The following is a 26,769-nucleotide window of genomic DNA, read 5'->3' on the forward strand; positions in this document are numbered from 1 at the left end:
TTTTTTTTTCCTTACCTCTGGTTTCTACCTCCTCTTTTCACAGAAACAGCAGTGCATTAGACATACAGTTTTTTGTTTGTTTGTTTTTATTATTTGAGTGTACCGTCAAATCAGATCTGACTGGTACAGGCGGAGATTGTCCCTCCTTCCCTGGCAGAGCATCTGGTGGATTCGAACCGTGCGCCTCTGGGATTGTAGTTGCAGCTCCTTGCCACTAGGCTACCAGAGCTCCCCTAGACATAGTTTTATGATTTGCTTTTCCAGCTTAATAATATTTAAAAACAAATTATCTTGCCATGTAAAATATTCTACAACATTATATTGGCACAGCTGTATTTATCTCTTGAGTGTTAACATAATTTGACATCCTGTATCATTGTCCATAAAGCTTGCATTTGTGGTAATCTTTAAAGCCATAATCAATACCATGGTACCTAAATCTTTGTTCATATTTATTTTCTTTTAGTTCATACCTGCAAGTTGATCTGTAACCTTGAAGAAAGGTTATAGACTATAATTTATAATACATGTTATGAAGTTACCTGACAGAAAGATAGCTGTAATTTTTTAAACTTACTAATAAAAATCTCTCCTTCCTTGCACCTATCTGAATACTGGGGATGGTGGAGAAGCAAGAACCCTACTACCTTAAGTCGGGAAAATACTTATTTTTAGTTTTTTATTTAAAAATGATTGAGAGTAAAGCTTCTCCCACATGACAGTTGATGATGTATGCATTTCATAAAGAATGGATTATATCTTCACATGTAATTTTTTTAATTTAATGATCTAAGATTTTATTATATACTAAAATTGCCGGTTTGATGTAATTTCTTTATAATTAATTTTTAATGTTTGTGGTTTATGTCTTGAAAACCCAAAAATACTAAGTTATTAGGAAGTTTATATCATACTTTGTAGTTAATTAACTTGCACTTAGCCTTTCCATACATTTAAGGTCAGATATTTGATAATATTTTTCACTAATATTTCTTTTTCTAACATGTAAATTACCTTTAAATTTTATTCTCAGTTATTATAAGGAAGACCTCTAATTTAATTCTTGTTGATCCTCCCACTGCCCTCCCCCCGCAATGAATTGTCTCAGCATCATACATGGAGTAGTTTATTCTTTCTTCAGTGTTTTATTTTTCTGGAGGGGAGGGGACAAGGGAAAGCCTGTGTGGTGGAGTATTTACATATGAGGTGACTGTGACTTGTGTTTAAGGTTTGAAAAGGCATCTGCAGAGTACCAGGAGCACCTGTGTGCTATGACAGGTGTTGACTGCTGCATCTCCGGCTTTGACAAGTCAGTTCTCACATTGGCCAACTCTGGGCGTAATAGTGCCAGTCCCAAACATTCTCTCAATGGTGAGCATTCAGAACTTAAATTAGACTTGAAGTCAGCTAGTTATTTCTGATCATTTTATTGTGTATTTTGGGATTCTGATGCTCTCTGAAATATATAAAATTGCTCTAGGTCTTTCTTTTGTTTTTACTTTGTAAAATACTTTTACTTAGGTGAATCTAGGAAAACTGTGCTGTCCAAACCAACTGACTCTTCCCCTGAAGTTATAAATTATTTGGGAAATAAAGCCTGTGAGTGCTACATTTCAATTGCTGATTGGGCTGCTGTACAAGACTGGCAGAATGCTATCCATGACTTGAAAAAGAGTACCAGTAGCACTTCCCTCAACCTAAAAGCTGATTTCAACTATATAAAGTAAGAATTTTTTTTTCAATGGAAAAGAAATGATACTTAAGCAAATGAAGCCATTCCTCCCCCACCTCCCCCATTAACTTTCTCAATAGTAGGAAAACACAAACTCTGAAACTCATAATTCTGGCACAAAATGGTTGCAGTTCTAATACTTGTACTCTTATAAAACGACTTAAACAGGAAACCAGCTGTTATAGGTGAGGAAGCTATTTCTGCGATGGGAAAACAGAATCAGAGCTATTGAGTGAGTCATTTGGAATTGATTCTTAAGACCTATATATACTTTATAAAGTACCCCAGAATGCATAGGGAAAAAATGTGTCTGTGAATTAGAAACAATGACAAGTCTTTGTTCTTGCTTGAATATATCCTAAAGAGGACAGAATTTATGACCATTTTAAATTAAACTTTCTTATTGTTTCTCTGTGCATTTGCTAGCTCTTGAATTCATAATTTTTAGTACCCACTATGTCTCAGCCCCTTAACTTATAGTGAGTAAATGTATATGGGTTCTTCCTTATTGTACACTTATTATGTGCCAGACAGAGAGATAGAACAGTCTAGAAAAGATACATGAATTCTGATTCTTGAGAGATTAACTTTAAAGGTCCGTCATACCTTTCCAAGTGCTTTTTGAGAACACATTGAGGGAACAGTGCTTATGTAATGATGGACTGGGGATGTTCTGGAAATGGCCAGGAGGCCAGCATGGCTAGGTCTGGGGAATAGAAGATTAAAGTTAAAGAGGTAGCTCAGAGCAGTGGGAAGGACTTTAATTTTTACTCTGAGGAAAATAGAAAATCTTGGAGCTACTTGAATAGAAGAGTAGTTATAGATCATGTTTGTAATATATGTTACTGTATACATATTAGTTACAGACAATAAAGGTAAATATTATTTCATACACAATCCAGCATATATCAGTAACAGCAAACTTCAAATTACAAGTGGATACATAAGCCGACAGGCATGACAACAGATTCATGTGGGCAATTGAAAGGGGCTGCACCCATACTCATACATTGAATTGGCAAGTGATATTTATACATGCTGTAAATATATCCAAGTATATAGTAGAAGCATTGTGGGAGGGAATATCTCTGGTGGCCTAGTGGCAAGAAGCTGAGCTTGTCCACCTCTGAGAACCTGCTGGCAGGTCAGCTATGGGTTGATTCCTAACACAGCCATAACCATGCCAAAACTCCTGAGGGAATGAGTCACTGGTGTGAGCCTCAGGACTGTAGTCTCAGGATATCAAAGTCCGTTTGTAAACACAATATTCTTTGGCTGTCACTGATGAGTAGTGATGGGAGACTTAAAAGCTTACGAGTAGCTATCAAAGAAACGATTTTTCTCTTTGTGCCTGGAGAAAGGATGAAAAAAATAAAAATTACATGGAAACAATCAGTCCGTAGTACTAATGGACGTGAAAAATCTCAACTTCCATTACCCTGGGACCAGCATAACTAGTTGGTTATTATTCTGCTGGCATTTGAAACAGCATCACAACCACCCATAAGATAACCCAGCACAACAAACTGACAGACAGGTGTTGTACTGCTAAGTACAAATACTATACAAGCAAGCATATACGCACCTAAGCAGTAAAATAGGAGCAGTATGCAACTCCCCCAGTTCAGTGAACTGGACAGGTGTTGTACCTCTAACAACAAATCTTAGAAACAATCATATATGTAAATATCATGGCACAGGACACCCCTCTGAGGCCCCATTTTTCAGAGAAGTTGAAAGGGAAGAAATGGGTTTCAGAGAGAGGGAGCTCAGGAGTGAAAGGCGGCAAGGTTAGAAAAGAAGATTGCAATTCTAGGATAAGAGACCTATGTGGTGCGTGTGCTTTATTTAAGTAATAAGGTAACATGCGGGGAGTTTGGTGGCTGCTAGAGAGAGCTGGGTACTCTCCTTTCCTGCAGAGGTTTGCTGTCTATGGTTCGGGCAGTGCTGGCCCTGACGAACAGACGACAACACAGGAAAAGGAGACATGAGGGGATGCTGAAATAGATGTCGACAGCTGAGATTTTTTTTTTATTTGCTACTCTAGGTTTGATGAAAGTTATACAAGTGTTTAGGTCTCATTCATAGGGTCACTATGAGTCATCTACAACTTGATGGCACTTAATAATAACAACCACAACTCTAGTTTTGTTTTAGTGCTGATTAAGATAGTAATTAATTCTTCAGAGTAAAAATGGTTGCGTGGAAGAAACTATTTCAAAAGGAAACTGTAGCTATACTGTATTGGTCTCTCCCCAACTCCATAGAATATGTTCTGTTGTTTTGAATGGTGCCACAAACTTTCCTAGAGTGTAATACAAAATCAGCTAACCAATATCTTAATTACAGGTCACTAAGCAGTTTTGAGTCTGGAGAATTTGTAGAATGTACTGAGCAATTAGAATTACTGCCAGGAGAAAATATCAGTCTACTTGCTGGAGGATCAAAAGAAAAAATAGGTATTTGAGAAAAGTTAAATTATTTTATGGATAAGTTATTTTTAAAATTTGGGTTTAGTATTGAATATGGCTTAGAAAAGTCTGGAGGTTATTGTGCATTATTTTGGTGAAATGTTCCATATGAAGTAGTAAATTTAGATCTGGTTTATTTATGCTTGATAATGTTTGAGCTAAATATTTTTTGATGTTTTGAAGTCTTGGTTGATAATCTTTATGTGGCTTATTAACTTCATCACAACTGGAACATTTTGAAATTGTATTCTGAAAGTTAGTATTATATCTCTGTAAATATCAATTTATTAGATTCAGTAACTTTCCAGTGTAGGTTGACTAAAAGATTTTTGATCCTTTGAAGCCAACAGTATGGGGGGTGCACATTTTATTAAGCCCTCAGAAGTCCTTGTTAAATGGTAATTCTTTTAAGTACTGCTCAGGTATTTGATGTCATATGCATAAAAGTAAACTAATTTTCTGATGTGTATTTATGTTCTGTAGATATGAAAAAACTGCTTCCTAATATGTTAAGTCCTGATCCAAGAGAACTTCAGAAATCGATTGAAGTTCAGTTGTTGAGAAGTTCTGTTTGCTTGGCAACTGCTCTAAACCACATAGAGCAAGATCAGAAATGGCAGTCTATAACTGAGTAAGTTTCATGGTTGGGAGTTAATAGCAATTGTGTATGTCAATGTGTTAGCTGTTTCTGTGCACTTTACTCAGAGAGTGTACTGGTTTGTTACAGCACTAATCCTGGTAGCTTCAATTTGATTGTGGATATCTTTTCATAGTGTGAGTGCCACTTGCCTACATGCTGGGGTCAAAGCCAAGGAAATGTAAAAATCCCTAAAAGCAAAAGTCTATACTTGCTTGTTTCATTTTAACTAAAGAGCAGGCTGCTTTTGTTATTTCTACCCTCATTTCATGCCACTTTATTATTTACAGCCTTTTCAATACTTTATCCATCAATAAGTTGCTTGATCTCACTTATTGGTTAACAGTAGATATTTTGTTTCAGCAACATGGTAAAGTACTTGAAGCAAACCTCCCGCATTGCAATTGGGCCTCTGAGACTTTCAACTTTGACGGTATCCCAGTCTCTTCCAGTTCTGAGCACTTTACAGCTGTATTGTTCATCTGCTTTGGAGAACACCGTTTCTAACAGGCTTTCAACAGAGGTGTGTATATGTGTGTTTTTAAAAGAAACTTGTTTCTAACACTGGTATAGGGGGAAAAAGGGTTTTGTGGGGTTTTTCCAAAATGGCACTTTTGGTTTGAAGTACATCGCAAATCCAGGTATCTTTTATGAATTTAAAACTAATTTTATTTAAAATGCATGGGCCTAAGGGGTGGGAAATTAATTATTTCATTTTTTTTTTTTTTATTATTTCATTCTTGACTTCAATATTCCTTGAAGAATAGCACTAAATACACCTTTTATAAGAGGTTAAAAAGGTTTTTTTTTTATTTTCAAGGTAGTAAGGTTTAAGCACATTTTCCTTGTTGTTTTGTACCATTGAGCTGGAACTGGCCCTTAATTAACCCTCCAGTGGGTTTTCAGAGGCAGTTAACTGCACAAGAGGAGATTGCCTATCTTTTTCCCACAGAGCAGCTGGTGGATTTGAACCACATGCCTTCGAGATTTCAGGGCAGCTTCTTGCCTCTAGACTACCAGAGTTGTTTTATATTTGACCAAAATAAAGGTTCCTCTCCCCCTAAGGTATAAAGTTAAACCAAGGATAGGGCCTTTCCAAGGGAAAGGGAGATTACAAAATAGTAGTAGTTATATAGTTCTGAGATGGGTTTGTTTTTGTTTTGTTTTTAATAGTAGTAATATAATTTTGAAGGTTTTCTTTAAACTTCAGCTTCTGCTTTATGGTGAATTTTCACTGCTATTTAAAAACTATTGTTATAAGTATACTGATAACATTTTGATGAACTGTATATGGCCTTTGAAGAGCTGTAGAGTTTTATTTTGAAGTTAAATTATGCTTCCTACATGATTAAAGGGGAGAGTTTAACAACAGTGTTGTTGTTAAATGCCATCTAGTCCTAGGCGACTTATGAACGAAAGACCTGAACACTTGTATAACTTTCTTCGTTTCTCCAAGTTCATAGGGTTTTCAGAGGCAAGCTATTTCGGAAGTGGATTCCACTCCTGCTTCCAGGCTTGTTTTAATTGGGGAGCTCTACCAACACTGTCCACCATGGGTGACCAGTATTGCATTTGGCACATCAGGGTCACAGTGTTCAGCATCACAGCAATCATGAGTTAGCTCTGTATAGCAGTTCGACAGACCAGTGCTATACCACCTAGAAGAATGTTTTACCAAAAGCCTAGAAAAGTGTACGCTTAGCTGGTTTATGGGGGCCTGGAGTCTTGGGGCTCATAAGCACCTACTCTAATTAAAGTCATCTTACAGACTTAATAAGGACCTTATTTTACAATAAGACCCTCTTGATTTTCTGTGTCAGGACTGTCTTATTCCGCTCTTCAGTGAAGCTTTGCGTTCATGCAAACAGCATGATGTGAGGCCATGGATGCAAGCATTACGATACACCATGTACCAGAGTCAGTTGTTGGAGAAAATTAAAGGTAACTAGGTTTTGTTTCTTACTGTTTTTTTGGTTTTTTTAATATGCTGTATTGAGTTATAACTTACATATTTTAAATGTACAGTTTAGAGTTTTGGCAAAGATAAAATAAATACCTTTGTGTAACCACAAATACGGTTCACATGGAGAACATTTCTTTGACAACCCCTTCCTGTCCCCATCCCCTCCTGCCAGTCTTCTTGCTTAACCACATCTGCCTTAGACCTTGTTTGCTTCCTATCTCTGTAGTTTAGTGTCTGTTAAATTCTTATGAGTGGCGTCTTGTAGTACATACCTCTCTGTCTTTTCTTAGTTAGCATTTTGCATATGTCAGTAATGTAGTCTTTTTTTATTGCTGAGTTGAAGACTGTCAGTATATTGGACACTCACTCTTAGTAATGTATAAAGCTGTTCTTTTAGTGGACATATTTCTTTTGAGTAAATACCTAGGCATGCACTCAAGTTAAGTCATGTGGTTTAACTTTTAAAACAGTTCAACAGAGTCTTGTAAAGTGTTTATTACATATTTTACATTCCTCTTGGCAACTTTGCATTCGCTCCACATTCTTGCTGTTGTTTGGGGTTTAGGGTATTGGAGTGGGTGTGCCCTAGTGTCTCATTGTGGAGCATCTTGTCACTTGCTTATAGTCATTGTATGTCTTACTTTGTAAAATGGTCCAGTCTCTTCCCTTTTTTTTTTTTAAAAAAAAAAATTGGTTTGTCTGGTTCATAGAGACAGAAGCCTTTCTGAGAAATACTGTGACTGTTAAGTCTGTCATGCTAAAGAAATGCTAGCACTTTATTTTCTGAAATAGAGTAGCTGGAGTTAACTGCATGGATATGATTTCTACATTTCAAATAAAATAAATGCTAGGATATGAACCTGAACAGGGATTACGGACAACTGTATTGCTAAGCAGACTTTTGAGTTTTGGAGCCCTAGTCCAATATTTGCACATTACAGGAGCTAAGAGGGAATGATTAAGGAGCCTGTGGTATAGTGGTTAAAGTGACTGCAAACCAAAAGGTCATCAGTTAAAACCTACCATTGGCTCCACTGAGGGGAAGAACTGATGATCAGCTCCTGTAGAAGGTGACCGTTCTCTAGCTCTGTCATACAGGGATAACGTGACGTAGAATTTGCTGGATGACACACAACAGTGTGTGCAAGTTACTGAATGTTTGTATCGCTTTCTTTTTGCATCATACTCTAGCCCTAAGAGTCTTGTAAAGAATCATGTGCTTAGACAGGGTATGTGAAAACCTGGCATATAATAAGGCTTTAAATACCATTTCCCTTCCTTCCTACATCAAACTAGTTTCAGAGAAGAAAGGAAAATATTAGTAACTCAGTTGTTACATTCAGAGATACAAATCCATGCTATTTTTGTCTGTTTAATAAATATTTATCAAATACATTCTTTGTGTCAAATACTTTGATCAGTATTGGAATACAGTGATGAAAAGACATTTTCTGTATTCCTAGTAATAAAGGAGTTCTAGAATCTTATCAGGAAAAAATTGACATTGAACAAGGAGCGACGTATTGTGCCGAATGAAAGCATGCATGCATGGCGCTAAACAAACGTAAAAGCATCTGATTCAACTTTAGAACAAACTTAAGTTAAACTAAGACCTGGGGCGTGGGGGTGGGTTATAAACTGAGACCTGAGTGAGGGAGGTGGGGATGAGACAGAAGGCAGACTTTGAAAAAACATCACATGTAAAGGCCAGAGAAAATAATGAAAATTCCTTAGCTGACTCATCAGTTCACCCTAGAGAGAGTGGGTGGAGATGAAACTGGCTGAGATTGAGATTAGAATGGAATGCAAGGCATTGGTGCTGTACAAGCCAAATTAAGGAGTCGGGGCTTTTTTCAGACAGCAATGGGAAACTCTTAAAAAGGCTGAATATACACATTTCATAGGATGTTACGGGTTAGAGAAGGATAAGATCAAGGGAGAAAGAACCTGTCCAGCTAAGTACAAAGCTAAAGGTAGTGAAGATAGTAGCAGTGGGGACAGAGTAAAGGGGCGAGGTGGGGAGTATGAAGAAGAAGTCTAGAATGACTGTCAAGCTTTTTTGGCAGCCAGATTGATCAGAACGCCTCTTGCTCCAAAGGAGAGAGCAGGAGGTTGGTGGAAAGTGAGTTCAGCCTGGCATAGGTGGAAGTACCCTTAAACTGTCTCAGATGTCAGGTCCAGGCTACAGAAACAGATGGTGGAGTGACCAGCATGTATGTGGTGATCAGAACCACAGAAATAGATGCTATTATCCAGGGAGAGTATATATGGAGATGAGAAGAATCTGGGACCAACCCAAGAGAACGTCACCATTAATGAGTGCATAGTGGAAGAGAAGGACACTGAGGAGACATCGGATAGGGAGTCTGAAAACTAGTAGAGAATGACAGATGGAGAAGGGATATGGGCCAGCCTTACATCAGTCCTGCTCTTTGGTGTAGATGCTTTATGAAGAAGCAAAATGTTAATTTCTTGCAAGGAATGACTGTTTTCCTGACTTTATTTATATATTTATTTAGCATGTATTGTTCATTGTACGACAAGCACTGTGATCTTTGGGAGGGACTTGGCAAGGGAGTAAATGAGTTGTCTGTCTGTGGAGGTGTGGTGAGAAGAAGGGAACAGTTGGGGAAGAATTTTATTTTTTTGAGTGTATGCCATACCAGCTGGGATACATAAAGTCAGGACTAATTAAATAAATGTTTTCTTTCTTCTCTAGAGCAAACAGTTCCAGTTAGAAGCCACCTGATGGAGTTAGGCTTAACAGCGGCAAAATTTGCTAGAAAACGAGGAAATGTGTCACTTGCAACAAGGCTGCTGGCACAGTGTAGTGAAGTCCAGCTGGGAAAGACCACCACTGCTCAGGATTTAGTCCAGCATTTTAAAAAGCTGTCAACTCAGGGGCATATGGATGAAAAATGGGGGCCTGAACTTGATATTGAAAAAACCAAATTGCTGTATACAGCAGGTTAGTAAAAACAGTGGGCAGCACATGGCAGTAATGAAAGTGAGCGTGACTTGTCTCTGGTAATGGTTCACAGCAGTAATAGGAAAACTGCTTATTTGCAGCTTATTTGAAACTTATAACTGACCTTACAGACTTTTTTTTTTTAAATTTTATTAATAGTGTACCAAAGTAAGAAAACTCTCTAGTTAAGTTTTTAGAAGTTGATTACAGTGAAGTAATATCAGTCCTCTGGTTTTCTGTAGGTCAGTCAACACATGCCATGGAAATGTTGAGTTCCTGTGCCATATCTTTCTGTAAGTCTGCCAAAGCAGAGTACGCAGTTGCTAAGTCAATTCTGACACTGGCTAAATGGATCCAAGCAGAATGGAAGGAAATTTCAGGGCAGCTCAAACAGGTTTACAGAGCACAGCAACAGCAGAACTTCACAGGCCTTTCTAATTTGTCTAAAAACATACTCACTTTAATAGAGCTACCAACTGTTAATACGATGGAAGAAGAATATCCTCGGATTGAGAGCGAATCTACAGGTTGGATTTTTAAAAATATATTTATTTGAGATGTAATTGTCATCCTGACTTAAAATTTACAAGGTTAAACAGTGGTGGGGGTGGGGGTGGCCAAAAAACCAGAATGCCCATCAAACTCAATGTGTGGAGTCAGAACTGACTCGAAACTGACCCTCCATTGGGTTTCTGAGTCTGTAAATCGCATGGGAGGAGATTTCTCCATCTTTTCTCCCTCACAGCCATTATTGGATTTCAACCGCCAGACAGGCACCATCCTTAGTTTAAAATCACGACTCCCTGCGGGCTGGGCTGCTAGAGCTATACTGACTTTAATTTGCATCAAAGCCTTGTCTCTGAAAATTTAGTGTACTATTTCCTAGAAGTAACTAAAATGTACTTTTTAGTATCTGAATGTCACTGTGGAAGTTACTGAACTATCTTCCCAGACCATTATTTCCAGCCTCCCAGGTTCAAGTTGGTTTTGTGGAGTTAGCTGTTTTTGTTGGCAATAAAGTTGCATCCTAGAGATGTAAAACATCAGTTCTCTCTAGGAGAAGCAACAAAGAATGTAGCGGACTCTGTTCCCATCATCTGACAGAGCACACACAGCAGCTACAGAGAGAGACAGTTTTCATGTTCTGCTACCAGTGCTGGTAACCAAAAGTGGAAGTCAAAGGGCATGGCACACTGCTCTAGTGGTGCAGCGGGTTAAGTGTTGGCATGCTAAGCTAGCAGCTTGGAGGACACCCACCAGCAGTTTCTCAGAAGGAAGATGAGGCAGTTTACTTATGCAGAGCTTTGGAAATCTTATAAGGCAGTTAATTCTGCTCTGTCCTGTAAGGGCTACTGTGAGTTGGAACAGACTTGATGGCTGTGAGTTTGTCTATCTCAAAGTGATTATTTTATACAGAATACAGCAAATGAAATACTAAATCTATGTGAACTTGATGAGTATCCCTTTTAAAAAATGGTTTTAAACCACCATTACATAATAGTTTTACATCAGTTTCCACACAAATGAAGTGAACAATATTTGTATATATTCCACTAGTAAGATGTCCCTGTGTAGCTGAGGTGTCTTCTTCACTGGTACGTTTTGTAGGCTAGCAGTTCTTCATTCAGTGAAGAGTTGAGTGCCTGTATGACAGGCAATGTCCTATTTTTAGAAATTGGGATATAGTTAATCTTCTGGATTGGCTATGAGAAAATACCTTAATTTTATTGTAAAATGTGGAGGTTTAATTTCTTAATCTTGCCAAGTATTTGTAATGTATGTGTTGATAGTCATAAGGAGGAATCTCTTGACATCGTCAAGGTTTATATTGGCAAATGGCACTATCGCAGGTTCTTTGCCTCAACTATTCATTTCCTGCATCTTTGATTTAATGAGATTGTATACATACCACCTGAGTGTTAATTTTTGCCAAAATGTTTAATCTGAATATAATCACGAGGAACTAGCCAGTCGAAACCAGAGTGCAAGATCTTTCCCAACCCATCTGACACCTGAGCTGTTGATAAAGATCCTTGTCATTTGATAAAGATCCTTGTCATGAAAGACACAGATGGGTTTGATTGGGTGATAATCTAAACTTATTTGAGAGGGTAAGTGATTTGTTTCACCTCTCAGAAAAGTGTAATTCAAATTTATGCCTTACCAGAATGGTATACTGTAATGATGGCGGTAGATGATAAAGAGGTACAGTGTTTTTGGCATTGCCAACAGAATCCTGTGACTATAATGCTGCTGATGCATTTCTTTTTTTTCCCCCCCTCCCCTTTTTCCTGGCAGTGCACATTGGAGTTGGAGAACCTGACTTCATTTTGGGACAGCTGTATCACCTGTCTTCGGTACAGGCACCTGAAGTAGCCAAATCTTGGGCAGCCTTGGCTAGTTGGGCGTATAGATGGGGCAGAAAGGTGGTTGACAATGCCAGGTAGGGGTGTGTCATCATCATGAAGATTTTAAATGTTTGCGCGGTAATAAAATATTGGTAGCCAAAATACTGATGATGTGTTTGTTTTTATAGTCAGGGAGAAGGTGTTCGTCTGCTACCTAGAGAAAAATCTGAAGTTCAGAATCTACTTCCAGACACAATAACTGATGAGGAAAAAGAAAGAATATATGGTATCCTCGGACAGGCTGTATGTCGTCCAGCAGGAATTCAGGCAAGGAGAGCATGATGCGGTGTTTAAAGGAAATAGCATTGAGGTCATAGTTTTAGTGAAAGGATTTTGAGGACATTGATAACTTTTGCTTGATTAAAAATGTTAAATAAGGTTTAAGCAGTTTAAAAATTCTTTTAAGGTGAAAGTGATTTATACTCTTTCTAAGAATGTAATTCCTTGGGAACTTAATTTCCCTAGAGTCTTGTTAAATGCAGTTCAAGTTCATTTTATGTTAATTAAGTTTTCTCTTTTAATTGAGATTGTGATCACAAATTAGGTTCTCATTCCTGGTTAGCTGTAAGTTAGGAGCATTTTGGGAACATTTAAAATGTGCTGATGTTGAGGCACTATCCAGAGGGTTCCTTTTTTTTTTAAATTCTTCTTGTGTACTGTCAATTCGGATCCTACTGGCATGGGAGGAGGTTGCTCTTCCTTCTCCAGTGGAGCATCTCGTGGATTCAAACCACACGCCTTCAGGATTGCGACGCAGCTTCTTGCCACTTGGCCACCAGAGCTCCCGATGGGGGCCTTTGTCAGTTATTCTAATAATAGAAATGCCAGAGTTGAAGCTACATTAGTTTATCTGTAAGACTCACAGATCTCTTCCTCCTACCTCAGAGAAAAGGAGTAATTCTTGTCTTCAAAAAATGTCACTTATTCTCTTATTTTCTTTAGGATGAAGATATAACTCTTCAGATAACGGAAAGTGAAGACAATGAGGAAGATGATATGGTTGATGTTATCTGGCGTCAGTTAATATCAAGCTGCCCGTGGCTCTCAGAACTTGATGAAAGTGCAACCGAAGGAGTTATCAAAGTGTGGAGGAAAGTTGTAGATAGAATCTTCAGCCTGTATAAATTGTCTTGCAGCGCATACTTTACTTTCCTTAAACTCAATGCAGGACAGGTAGGCAGCACAGTGTTCTGTTTTTTAAAACTTTACTTATTTTCTAGTAGAGCACAGTCGATACTCTGAGTTGTGATTTCTTATTTCTACCTTAGATTCCATTAGATGAAGATGACCCTCGGCTGCATTTAAGTAATAGAGCAGAGCAGAGCACTGATGATGTGATCGTGATGGCAACCTTACGATTGTTGCGCTTACTGGTTAAGCATGCTGGAGAGCTCAGGCAGTACCTGGAGCATGGCTTGGAGACCACACCTACTGCCCCATGGAGAGGTGAGTCTCTTAAAAGAATGTTTCTATAGCGGTTAATTCTGGGTTGTTGTTGTCGAGTGCTGTTGAGTCACAGGAGACTCATAGCGACCCTATGAAGGAGAGTCCTCAATGCTTGGGTGTCTCTCATCCTCTCTCCAGGTTCATAGGGTTTCTGGAGGCAAGCTATTATGGAAGTGGATGCCACTCCTCCTTCCAAGCTTGTTTTAATCGGGGAGCTCCACCCCACTCTCTGTCCGCATTGGGTAACCAGCCATTAACGCATTTGACACGTCAGTGTCACAGTGTTCAGCCTCACAGCGACCACAAGTGACCGCTGTACAGCGACTTGTACACCAGGGCTATACGACCTAGAGGAATGTCTGAACAAAAAATATGAAAGACTGGCCAGAGGGCCACGGATTAATTCTGGGTAGGGTATATAAAATAATTATTATTGTGCATAGCTTTTTGTTATTGAAGGAGAATTTTTTAATAACGTAAATATTTTTCTTTTTCCCTGAAGGAATTATTCCACAACTATTCTCACGCTTAAACCATCCTGAAGTATATGTACGCCAAAGTATTTGCAACCTTCTGTGCCGTGTGGCTCAGGATTCTCCACATCTCATATTGTATCCTGCGATAGTGGGTACCATATCTCTTAGCAGTGAATCCCAGGCTTCAGGTATGGAATATGAAAATTCTGATACTTTAATTACAAACTATCTCACAAATGATAAATTTAGGTAAATTTTTTGTTTGTGTTCTTTGTGTCAGTTGTTTGTAATGTTTTCAGTCATAGTAACTGACAGTTCATTGAGGGAGAGAACCTGCTATATGCTTGACACTATGATGTGGGCATTACCTGTTGTCTTCAGCCCTCAGAATACCTCCTTACGTCTTGGAACAATTGAATAACTCCCTCGGGTTTATTTATTTTTTTTTTAATATTTTTTATTTTTATTTTATTTTATTATTTTTGTGTGCGTGTACCGTCAAATCACATCTGACTGGTACAGGAGGAGATTGCCCCTCCTTCCCCGGCAGAGCATCTGGTGGATTTGAACCATGCACCTCTGGGATTGTAGTTGCAGCTTCTTGCCACTAGGCCACCAGAGCTCCCCTACTCCCTCGGGTTTATTGAGATGAATGAATGGCAGAGGAGGATTGAAATCTCCTGTCCATATGGTTCCAGTGTCCTGGCTCTGGCTGGTAGAATACATTGTTTGATGGAGACACATTATCTTGTCTACATCTATCTTCTATTGACTTCTATTAATAGCTGAAATAGCTCAGTTTATTACAAAGATAACACCATGCTTGATCTCTGAGCAGTTGATACACTTTTGAAATAGACTAGATGGTGATGTTTTTCCTTAACTAGCATGTGTACATGGAAGAAACATAACTTATTCTCTCCCCTTTATAGGAAATAAGTTCTCCTCTGCAATTCCTACTTTACTTGGAAATATTCAAGGAGAAGAGTTGCTGGTGTCTGAATGTGAGGGAGGAAGTCCTCCTGCTTCTCAGGATAGCAATAAGGATGAGCCTAAAAGTGGATTGAATGAAGACCAAGCCATGATGCAGGACTGCTACAGCAAAATTGTTGATAAACTGTCCTCTGCAAACCCTACGATGGTGTTACAGGTAAAAAAATGAAGACCTAAAAACTTTATGTTTAATTTTAGTATTTTATTAATTTTGTGTGTGTACCATCAGATCGGATCTGACTGGTACAGGAGGAGATTGTCCCTCCTTCTCCAGCAGAGCATCTGTTGGATTCGAATTGCTAAACTCTGGGATTGCAGTATAGCTTCTTGCCACTAGGCCACCAGAGATCACCTAAAAGTTTCTGTTTAAAACAATTTTATTATAACCCTATTACCGTCAGAAAAGCTCCTCTACAAACACTGTTCTAGGACTATTTGAGGAGCTTACCTTTGGAATAATTATATTAGTTCTCTTAGCCCATGTTGATAGAAGCCCAGGTTCCTGGATTCTGTGATCGTTGGTGGACCTGTACTTTCTGTGCAGGACCCACTGGACTGGGTTGCTGCTGTAGCTGGGTCTCTTCGGCTGTGCCCTGTGTGCAGGTCCAGATGCTGGTGGCTGAGCTGCGCCGGGTCACCGTTCTGTGGGATGAGCTCTGGTTGGGAGTCCTGCTCCAGCAGCACATGTATGTTCTGAGGCGAATCCAGCAGCTTGAAGATGAGGTGAAGAGGGTCCAGAACAACAACACCTTACGCAAGTATGTTTTCATGCACATTCATCAGAAAATGAAGCTGCTACTTCTCTGTGCTGCTCATGGTATTTGGCTGCTAAAAAGGTCACTGCCTCACATCCATTTTCTATGGGAGGAAGATGATTTAGATCCTCTCCCATAAATGACAGCCTTGGCAACCCTGTGGTGGGGCAGTGAGCCATATTTAATTCAGAGATAGTGGCTTTAGGTTTTGATTTATGTTAGTGAGGAACTCTGGTAATACTTTATTTAGACCTACTCTTTAATACGGTTTACTGATAGTTGATACCATTAGCAGTGAATGGTTTCTGTGTGTATGATTCATTTCTGAACGGCAATGTCTTCCTGGTCAGAGAAGAGAAAATTGCGATCATGCGGGAGAAGCACACGGCTTTGATGAAGCCCATCGTGTTTGCACTGGAGCACGTGAGGAGCATCACTGCGGCCCCTGCAGAAACGCCACATGAAAAGTGGTTTCAGGACAACTATGGCGATGCAATTGAAAATGCCCTCGAAAAATTAAAGACACCGTCCAATCCTGCGAAGCCAGGAAGCAGCTGGATCCCCTTTAAAGAGGTATAGAAATAGTTCGTGAGTGCTACTAAAATGGAAACTTTCCTGTGAGATACCTAATTTAAGTAAGTGGACTCTCCTTTCTGGAAACACAAGAGAAGGTTTCCGAGGGCAGTCTATGATCGTTTGGTTACCAGGAATGCAGAGAAAGGTGTTTCCTTAATTTTGAATTTCTTAGGGGGGCTGTGTTGGGGAATGAGTGAGTGAGTGGGAGTGTGGTGTAGTCTTTCATGTGTAGAGGTTCATTGTGAGAAGTTCTCTGAGGACGGGACTTTGGCCTGGAATAGAAAGCTCATCATGTAAAAGATTAACAAGTTTCATCTCTGCCGATGCAGTCAGGATTTCTAGCAGACCACAAATACATCACAATTAGTTTTATACATATGAAGTTTGTTTTGAAATCACTTTTACGTAGGTGATTGTAAAAGATGAAGGCATTTAAATACCTTTGCTATTTTGGTCCCTGTAATTCTGTTTTTCCTTTGGATTTTGTCTTGTAGAAGTAGTTAGTTGAAAGAACATTTATATTACCTGGTAGCTTTTTCTTGCCTTTCTTCATTCTATTGTATCTATCCCTTATCTTTATTTCTTCTAATTAATTTCCTTCTTGTTGTTGTTAGGTGCCATAGAGTCATAGATGACTCATAGCGACCCTATGAACAAAAGGCCTGAGCACTATTCATAGAGTTTCCAGAGGCAAGCCATTTTGTAAGTGGATGCCACTCCTGCTTCCAAGCTTGTTTGAATGAGGAAGCTCCAGCAAACACTGTCCACCATGGGTAACCATGATCACATTTGGCACATCAGTGTCACAGTGTTCAGCATCACTGCAGCCACAAGTTACCTCTGTACAGCAATTACTGAACATAACAATGAGAAAACAAGACGTAGTGTAGAAAGTAATCTTGAACTGTCTTCTGTGTCAGTGGCTACATTCCAAACAACTAGCTAGAAGTATAGACAATAAAGTTTAGCATGAAGGGTGACGTTTCACTTTTTTGTGTGACTCAACCTCCCCTCCCGTTTCCTTGTAGTGGAGCACATGTATTGGTGCTTGGCTTTCTTAGTGCACCAGTAAAGAAGTGCAGAGGAAGAGACAGGAGAGAGAGACACACACACACATAGGACAAATTTTATGATGGTTAATAGATATTAAGGAGCTCTGGTGGCCTTGTGGCAAGGAGCTGCAACTACAATCCCAGAGGTGCATGGTTCGAATCCACCAGATGCTCTGCCTGGGAAGGAGGGACAATCTCCTCCTGTACCAGTCAGATCTGATTTGACGGTACACTCACACAAGTCCAGGCTGGGTTTAGAAGGGGTCGTGGTACTAGAGATATTGTAGCTGATGTTAGATGGATCTTGGCTGAAAGCAGGGAATACCAGAGGAATGTCTTATCTGTTTCATTGACTATGTAAAGGCATTTGACTGTATAGATCATAACAAACTATGATTGACTCTGAGAAGAATGGGAATCCCAGAACACTTGATCGTTCTAATGTGAAACTTATACTTGGACCAGGAGGCAGTCGTCAGAACAGAGCAAGGGAACACTGCATGGTTCAAAATTGGGAAGGGCGTACGCCAGGGATGCATCCTATCTCCATACCTTTTCAACCTATATGCAGAACAGATTATCCGGGAGGCTGGGCTCTATGGGGAGAAATGTGGGGTCAAGATTGGTGGACGATTTATCAACAATCTGCGTTATGCGGATGACACAACCCTGCTTGCTGAAACTGAAGAGGACCTGAAGCGCCTGCTGCAGAGTGTCAGGGACTGCAGCCTATAATATGGATTGAGGCTCAATGTCAAGAAGACAAAGATTCTCACCACTGGACCAAATGGCAGCATCAGGGTGGATGGTGAAGAGATTGAGATTGTACACAGCTTTAGTTTGCTTGGCTCCAGAGTCAACAGTCTTGGCACCAGCAGCCGGGAAATTAAAAGGTGCTTTGCCATGGGAAAGTCTGCTGTTAGGGACCTCTCCAGAGTACTGAAGAGCAATGGTGTCTCTCTGGAGACTAAGGTGCATCTGATACAGGCCATGGTCTTCGCAATCACTTGTTATGCATCAGAGAGTTGGACAGTGACCAGGGAGGATAGGAGAATTGATGCCTTTGAGCTGTGGTGCTGGAGAAGAGTATTGAGAATACCATGGACTGCTAGGAAAACAAACAGATTTTTCCTGGAAAGGGTTAAACCGGGTGGCTCCTTGGAGGCAAGGATTCTGAGGCTCCGTCTAACATACTTTGGACATGTTGTGAGGAGAGACCGGTCCTTAGAGAGGGACATCATGCTTGGGAGGGTGGAGGGACGGTGCAGGAGGGGAAGGCCCTCTATGAGGTGGATTGATTCAGTGACTGGGATAATTGGGATGGGAGTGTCGGAGACAGTGCGACTGGCCACAGGACAGAGCGGAGTTTAGGGCTGTTGTACATAGGGTCGCTATGGGTCGCAGGCGACTCGATGGCACATAACAACAACAACATAGATATTGAAAAGATAATTTTTAAAAACTATAAAATACCAGTTTTTGTTTTCATTTTTTAATTCATTGTTTGATTTTCTTTCCCCTCTTCCCTCTTAAAATACCTATAATTGGCTTTAGCTATAAGAGGAGGAAAGCAAAAAGATGTATAACAAGCTAAAAAAAGAAATTTGTAGAAGCCCCTTGTGTCTTTACCCACTGTCTTAGTTGTCTAATGCTGCTTCAACATGGATGGCTTTAATAAACAAACATGTATTCTCTTACAGACCCCTCACAAGGTGGACTGACACAGTGACACTAACAGTGTACCTGAGTGTATCTGAGACTGTGATGTGCTGAGTGGTGAACAGGGCAAGGTTTAGATCCGTTGTTCATAGGGTTCCTGTGCGTGGTAGGTGCCTCAGTGCACAGTTTAGAAGGCTGACAGGCCAAGCTCAAAAGATTCCAGCTCTAGAGGAAGGGCTGCTTTGTTGGTTCTGGAGGAAGTTTGTTTCCTTTAACATATCTAGACCCAGCCTTCCTTAGAGAGATGTCCATGTTTGCCTACCTTGATGTTAAGGAGCTTTTCAGCACCGGTGGAATTTGAGGGCTTCCCTCTCCCTCTTGGCTCCCATTTCCCCCTTTTTACTCTCTTGTGAAACTTGCCATAACCTCAGTACTGGGATGGGATAAAGGGGTGTTGTGGTTCACCCTTAATACTTTTACATCTACATAGTTTCACTTTTACATCTACATAGTTTCCACGTTACATACAACTACAGATTTCCAGCATATTACTAAGTACTTGTAATTTGAAGCACTGAAATTCAGTCTGTAACCTCCCCCCGAGACTGTTGTGAACTAATCAAGTATCAACTTTTTCAAAAGGTAGTTATGGTTTCGTAGATGTATTTAATATTAAAGTATTATTTAGTTTCTACCTGTTTTCTAAACTTTGTATAAATGAGCTGTGTGTGCGCATGTGTGTGTTGGGGAGGGATTAATAATTATTTTAGAATTAGCATTACTGTTTTTTAGTGATTCTGACTACATTTTGTGTGAAGGTGAAAATCCTAGTTTATCCATTGTGTCTAAGTCAGTGAAAATATGTGATCTCAGGTGTTGTCCTTATAAACAGAGCATGCTGAGCATGGCTTTATAAATTTTCATATGAAAGCAGTTTTGAGTTCACAGATTTGAGGCTAAAATAACACAGATTTGTTGATTCTCTTCCTTTTTTTTTTTTTTTTGTTGTTGTTGTTGATTCTCTTTTAAAAGAGATTTCTAAATCTACTTAACACGTTACTGCACACTGATGATGACCGCGCTTAGAAACATGTTTGTGGGGTTTGTTTTTTGGTTTTTTGTTTTTTTTTTTTTATGTATTACGTGTTAATTGAGATAAGAGTAGATTTGGCTGCTTTTTTCACATGGTTTAAGGTTAATAACTTTTCAGGCCCCTCCCTAGGGATGTACAATCCTATCATCTCGCTGTATCTTTTGTTTTATTGCAAGGGCTGATTTGACTTGTTATGATATTGTTTAACTGTAATAACGGAGAATTAATTTGATAAAAAGCCCTGAGTGTGGTCCCTAGTTTCCTTTATTCTGTGCTGATTTGATGATTTGCTTGGATAGAGGAAGGGTCTTAGCAAGTAGCAGTCTTCTAGTACATAAACACGGCAATGTTTACTCTCTCCTGTGATGACACAAAATATATGACATAAATAAATAATAGGAACTAGAGCCAACAGCTACCTTCAGTTTACTTTTATGCCAGATTATGGAATAAAATAAGTATTCTAATAATAATGAAAATTTGTATTTGCCTTCTTCTAGATAATGCTGAGTTTGCAGCAGAGAGCACAGAAACGGGCAAGTTACATCTTGCGTCTTGAAGAAATCAGTCCATGGCTGGCTGCCATGACAAACACAGAAATTGCTCTTCCTGGAGAAGTTTCAGCCAGAGACACTGTCACAATCCACAGTGTGGGGGGAACCATCACTATCTTACCCACTAAAACCAAGCCAAAGAAACTTCTCTTTTTAGGATCAGATGGGAAAAGTTATCCCTATCTTTTCAAAGGTAGGGTCTAAGAGTTAACCCTTTTCTTAAGAAGATGACTAGTCTCTTTATTAAAGCTTGCATGTTTAGAGGTTATAATTTTAGATACAATTCTGTATCATGACTTACCTGGTGTAGGTTCTCTATATTCCATGTGATTTTGAATGCCACTATTTGGGGGCTATAGCTACAAAGATTTTTCTTTGTGACCTTATAGAAACACGATCTAGGTATTAGATACTCTGTCACTCAGTAGGAGATTATGTAATGTCGTCATTGTAAGACTTGGAAAGTGATACATTCCCACCACTACCCCATCTGATCCCACCTCTGGTCACGTACTCTCTGTATTTTTCTTTTAATAGGATTGGAGGATTTACATCTGGATGAGAGAATAATGCAGTTTCTGTCAATTGTAAATACCATGTTTGCTACAATTAATCGCCAGGAAACACCTCGTTTCCATGCTCGACACTATTCTGTAACACCACTTGGAACAAGATCGGGATTAATCCAGTGGGTGGATGGAGCTGCACCCTTATTTGGACTTTACAAACGATGGCAGCAACGGGAAGCTGCCCTCCAAGCACAAAAGGTTTATTCAAATTAAATATGCATGTATTACTGTTTGAATGTTCTTAAACATATCATTGTTGCAATATATGAATTCTAGGCTTGCTACATTTACATAGATTTATAAATAATATAGAAGTCTTGAAAGACTTCTTTTTTCTATAAAAATGGCTTTATAGAAATAAGAGGTTGGAATGATGACATGTTGAACTTGGTAAAGACAGAGAGCTGATTACTAATTAACACAATAGCTTGATATTTCACCTTTTAGTGTTTTTATTGGGCTTACCATGAAAAAAATGTGGAAATTAGAGAGAATAGCCATAGTGTCTTAAGTACTTAGGAAATGGTAGACTTTGATGTAGACTAAGGGTTTAATCTAAAATTCATTCAGCCCTGTGAAGAGTGGGGGCATCATAGTTAAGACAGCATTATTTTGTTGTTGTTACTAACCTTCGAGTCAGATCTGACCCTACTACAGCAGGTTTTCAAAGGCAGTTAATTTAATGAAAGGAGATTGCTCATTGTTTTCCTGCACAGAAGCTGTTGAATTTGAACCACCTGCCTCTGGGTTGGCAGCACAAGTCAACTCCTTGTTCACTAGGCCTCCAGAGTCTCCTCCTCATGGATAGGCTACACACTCTGCACTTTCTTCCCAACCATGTGACAAAAGTCTAAAGGCAGTGGCCTAAGAAAGCCATTTTGAACAATAAACCCACTATACAGCACAGCCAAATGAATACTTTTATTATATGTCAGAAACTCTCCTAGACATAGCAAGGTAAATTTTACACAGTCTCAACTTCCTTACTCACATTGATGTAAGAAAATGTCTCTAATTAGGGTAGTGAATAAGGAGCAATAATTTGACAGGAGTTGCACGTGTAGACTTAGGAACTGCATTGTTTTGTTGTTGATTGCCTTTGAGTCAAGCATGATTCGTAGCAACTCTGTGAACAAAAGACCTGAAGCCCCTCTACAACTATCGACATTATCAAAATTCATAGAGTTTCCGGAGGCATATTATTTAGGAAGTGGATGCCACTCCTGTTTCCAAAAGGACTGCACTTAAACTGGTTAAGTGGAAAGTTGTATCTTGTATGCAGTCTGACACTAAAAAAGGTAGGCTCAGGAGACTGCAGAATAATTGCTAACGAATACATTATTACTGAAAAATAAGTTAACGTAGACTGTTTACACTTTTAGGTGTTTTGGAATATCTGGTTTTATATTGCTAAGTCTTAATGGCTGCAAAGTGTTACGTATGTGTATAAATGAATTAAAACTTTTAAAGGGAATGCTGTGTTATAAAAACTAATAATTAATGTTGACTTTTGACTTGAACCTCAAAATACAGCAGTAGATCAGTTTTTCACTCAAATAATGGAAAATGAAGCTCAAAAGAGCTTTGCTGTCTTTGGTGGTTGAGATTTGGTTCAGAATGGAAAACTCAGTTTTAGAATGGTACAGAGAAATAGTCTTGATTCTTATTTTAAGAACTTTTATATGTTTTTTTTAATAACTTTTATCTTGTAAAGGCCCAAGATTCCTACCAAACTCCTCAGAATCCTGGAATTGTTCCTCGTCCTAGTGAACTCTATTATAGTAAGATTGGTCCTGCTTTGAAAGCAGTTGGACTTAGTCTGGATGTGTCCCGCCGAGATTGGCCTCTTCATGTGATGAAAGCAGTGTTAGAGGAGTTAATGGAGGCCACCCCACCGAATCTTCTTGCCAAAGAGCTTTGGTCCTCTTGCACAACACCTGATGAATGGTGGAGAGTTACCCAGGTAAGTGTTTTGATCTTAGTTGTTGTTATATTAAGGACATTTTAGAGATCTGGAAGAGATCTAGGGAGACTGAAGAAAAATGGTCCTTTTCTTCATCTCGTAGTGCAGACTGGCGTGAGGACATGGTGATGGATGCAGGTTTGCTGCTCGAGTGCACTCTATGTTTTTAAATACGAGAGTGACGTTTGCCTCTTTGGGACATTGAGTCCTTCATAGAAGGGAGTTTTTTTGCCATCACTATTTAACACGCTCCCCTTTCCTTTTCAGTCTTACGCACGCTCTACTGCAGTCATGTCTATGGTTGGGTATATAATCGGCCTTGGAGACAGACATCTGGATAATGTTCTCATAGATATGACAACTGGGGAAGTCGTTCACATAGATTACAATGTTTGCTTTGAGAAAGGTAAAATTTAAGTGAATTTTTACTTTAGATACCGGTTAAATTTCTTTTTTTCTTCATGAATGGTAAACATGTAATCATCTATCTTTTCAAGGTAAAAGCCTTAGAGTTCCTGAGAAAGTGCCTTTTCGAATGACACAGAACATTGAAACCGCACTGGGTGTAACTGGAGTAGAAGGTGTTTTCAGGCTTTCTTGTGAGCAGGTATACCATTTTCTATCGCTAGTGTGCTTGTTAAATTGAAAAAAAAAAAAGGCATCTTAGAGGAAACCTTTATAATTTTTCTCAAACTAGGTCTTACATATTATGCGACGTGGCAGAGAGACTCTGCTGACCTTGTTGGAGGCATTTGTGTATGATCCCTTGGTTGACTGGACAGCGGGCGGTGAGGCTGGGTTTGCTGGTGCTGTCTACGGTGGGGGTGGCCAGCAGGCCGAGAGCAAGCAGAGCAAGAGGGAAATGGAACGAGAGATCACCCGCAGCCTCTTCTCTTCCCGAGTTGCTGAAATTAAGGTGAAGCAAATGATGTGATAATACGCTGTGATCAACTACTTGTTAGTGAATATGAGCATTAAAAACTTGAGCACAGTGACTTCCAAATGACATTTTTGTCAGATTCTAATGTGTAATATTGCAAGAATGATGTAATAATTCAGTAGTCTTTTTAGTATTACCTGTCACTGCACTAACACATGCAATTAAACTGTTTAGAAGATGTGCTAATGAATTGAAAAAGTTGTAAGTTTTTAAGTATGTTGGTATGTGGTTACCAATTAACTGCTTAAGTTTTCTTTACTTGGGTAGACATCTTCCTTCTTGGATTTTAAATATTTTGGTAGCGAGCAATGCTGATTTTGGTCTTAATGGAATTAAGTCTGTCAGTTTATGGTTATGTGAACTTGAATGCTTTTGTTAACTGCTGGGTAGCTTTGTCTGTAAGATAGGGTTTGATGAGGATTAAATAGAATAATATGTGCACGGAATGCCCTTCTAACATGATCTTTCTTACAGCCAGCTTTGTATCTCACAGTTGTCTCTGGAGGAGTCTTCCTAATAAATCCTTTTCACAGGTAAACTGGTTTAAGAACAGAGATGAGATGCTGGTTGTGCTCCCTAAACTGGACAGCAGCCTAGATGAGTACCTGAGCCTGCAAGAACAACTGACTGATGTGGAAAAGCTACAGGGCAAATTACTGGAGGAGATAGAGTTCCTAGAAGGAGCGGAAGATGTGGAGCATCCTTCTCACACTCTACAGCACAGGTTTTAAAGGAGTTTAATTTTCATTATTAAAAGTTACTAAAAATTACACCATTAGGAAGATGTTTTTTACAGAACTTCTGACTTGGATGAAAATGATTGTAAATTTGCCTAAATGACTTCAACTTTAAAAGTATTAGTAAATAATTCACTTAACATTTTCTGCCTTCTATTTAATTAAAATGCTTAAATGAATAGAGTGGATAGAACACTGAACTTAGATTCAGAAAACCGTAAGTTTTGGTTTTTCTCTGTAGTGCATATTAAAAAGTCCTTATCTTTTCAACAGTGACTTTTATCACATGAAATAGAGTGATTAGTTAGTTTTAGTAAGTGAACTTTGTACAGTAAATCTTAGTTGAATGTGCACATGCCAGGCATTGCATGGACTTTGAGACTCCAGAGATCTATAAAGCAGAAGTCTTTTACCCTTTCAGTACTTAAAGTCTCAGGTATAGCTGAGTTTTGGGTAAAATGCTGCTGTTAGAGAAGAAACAGAGAAATAAGGAACATTTGAACAAGGCAGCGAAAATGGAAAAGGAACATACCTGGTAGTTCTTAAGAGCAAAGTCAGGGTCATAAAGGTGCAGAAGGAACAACAATGATCCTTCGTGGCTGTTTTCCTCTCTGTCAGGTATTCTGAACACACTCAGCTACAGACCCAGCAGAGAGCTGTTCAAGAAGCAATACAGGTGAAGCTGAATGAATTTGACCAGTGGATCACACATTATCAAGCTGCATTCAATAATTTAGAAGCTACACAGCTTGCAAGTTTGCTTCAGGAAATAAGCACACAAATGGACCTTGGTATGGATTGACTTATTTTAGATACATGTGAGCATGTGAGTTCTGTAGCTTTGTGTTTATGTGTGGCGTTCTGTTTGCTTTGTGCTCCCTTTGAATGACTACTGACTTGGAATGGTTTCCCCATGATTAATACTGTTTTTTACCAAAAGGTCCCCCAAGCTATGTGCCAGCAACAGCTTTTCTGCAGAACGCTGGTCAGGCCCACTTGATAAGCCAGTGTGAGCAGCTGGAGGGTGAGGTTGGTGCTCTTCTGCAGCAGAGGCGCTCTGTGCTGCACGGCTGCCTGGAGCAGCTCCATCACTACGCGACCGTTGCGCTGCAGTATCCCAAGGCCATTTTTCAGAAGCATCGCATTGAGCAGTGGAAGACCTGGATGGAAGAGCTCATCTGTAACACCACCGTGGAGCGCTGCCAGGAGCTCTATAGGAAGTAAGGATCTGACCTTTTCTTACGGCATCTGGAAGTAAGCTGCTTGTTTTAAGTTTTTACTTGCATTTTTATTTTACTTTTCTGAAAAGGTTGATTCATTTGAAAGACATGACCATTGTCTTAATTTGAGGCAGATTTAAGCTTTCATTTTCCCTTACAACACAGTACGTTTTTCCTTATTAGAATGTGTCCCAATGTAAGCAGAGTCGGATTAGGTTAAGGAGCACTAACTTGGATGTTGATTTTGTTACTTCTAATGGGTCATCCTAGGAAGTTACAAGTTGTGTAAGCTCTTGAGATTTTCTTTCCTATAAAATGAGTCATGATTCCTACCTTTCAAGGTGGGAGGATCAAATGCAGTATTCTCTTTTATAGTGTTTTATAAAGCCTGAATTTTGTTTCCAAGCAGGATGGGTTATGTTTCAGCCTATCTGACATGTATGTGCCTCTTTATTTTTATAGATATGAAATACAGTATGCTCCCCAGCCACCGCCCACAGTGTGTCAGTTCATCACTGCCACAGAAATGACCCTGCAGCGGTACGCTGCAGACATAA

General features: G+C 39.3%; 1 protein-coding gene across 1 annotated transcript in view; it reads left to right on the forward strand.

The window, feature by feature from the left end:
* The window catches only part of SMG1 (SMG1 phosphatidylinositol 3-kinase-related kinase), a 117,785-nt gene that overhangs the window by 73,495 nt on the left and 17,521 nt on the right, over window positions 1-26,769 (forward strand). Inside the window, exons 24-49 of the mRNA XM_006892716.1 lie at window positions 1,229-1,371; window positions 1,522-1,723; window positions 4,082-4,191; window positions 4,687-4,834; window positions 5,204-5,363; window positions 6,661-6,781; window positions 9,523-9,771; window positions 10,014-10,298; window positions 12,070-12,214; window positions 12,308-12,446; window positions 13,122-13,352; window positions 13,448-13,625; window positions 14,128-14,289; window positions 15,034-15,251; window positions 15,698-15,852; window positions 16,200-16,422; window positions 20,730-20,976; window positions 21,321-21,550; window positions 23,067-23,315; window positions 23,583-23,721; window positions 23,813-23,922; window positions 24,013-24,231; window positions 24,789-24,979; window positions 25,611-25,783; window positions 25,933-26,212; window positions 26,675-26,768. Of these exons, the coding sequence (XP_006892778.1) occupies window positions 1,229-1,371; window positions 1,522-1,723; window positions 4,082-4,191; window positions 4,687-4,834; window positions 5,204-5,363; window positions 6,661-6,781; window positions 9,523-9,771; window positions 10,014-10,298; window positions 12,070-12,214; window positions 12,308-12,446; window positions 13,122-13,352; window positions 13,448-13,625; window positions 14,128-14,289; window positions 15,034-15,251; window positions 15,698-15,852; window positions 16,200-16,422; window positions 20,730-20,976; window positions 21,321-21,550; window positions 23,067-23,315; window positions 23,583-23,721; window positions 23,813-23,922; window positions 24,013-24,231; window positions 24,789-24,979; window positions 25,611-25,783; window positions 25,933-26,212; window positions 26,675-26,768 (4,801 nt within the window). The remainder of the gene's footprint in view (window positions 1-1,228; window positions 1,372-1,521; window positions 1,724-4,081; window positions 4,192-4,686; window positions 4,835-5,203; window positions 5,364-6,660; window positions 6,782-9,522; window positions 9,772-10,013; window positions 10,299-12,069; window positions 12,215-12,307; window positions 12,447-13,121; window positions 13,353-13,447; window positions 13,626-14,127; window positions 14,290-15,033; window positions 15,252-15,697; window positions 15,853-16,199; window positions 16,423-20,729; window positions 20,977-21,320; window positions 21,551-23,066; window positions 23,316-23,582; window positions 23,722-23,812; window positions 23,923-24,012; window positions 24,232-24,788; window positions 24,980-25,610; window positions 25,784-25,932; window positions 26,213-26,674; window position 26,769) is intronic.

This window comes from Elephantulus edwardii, unplaced genomic scaffold (assembly GCF_000299155.1).
Source record: "Elephantulus edwardii isolate Elephantulus edwardi_28Jun2011 unplaced genomic scaffold, EleEdw1.0 scaffold00117, whole genome shotgun sequence".
Classification (NCBI taxonomy): Eukaryota; Metazoa; Chordata; class Mammalia; order Macroscelidea; family Macroscelididae; genus Elephantulus; species Elephantulus edwardii.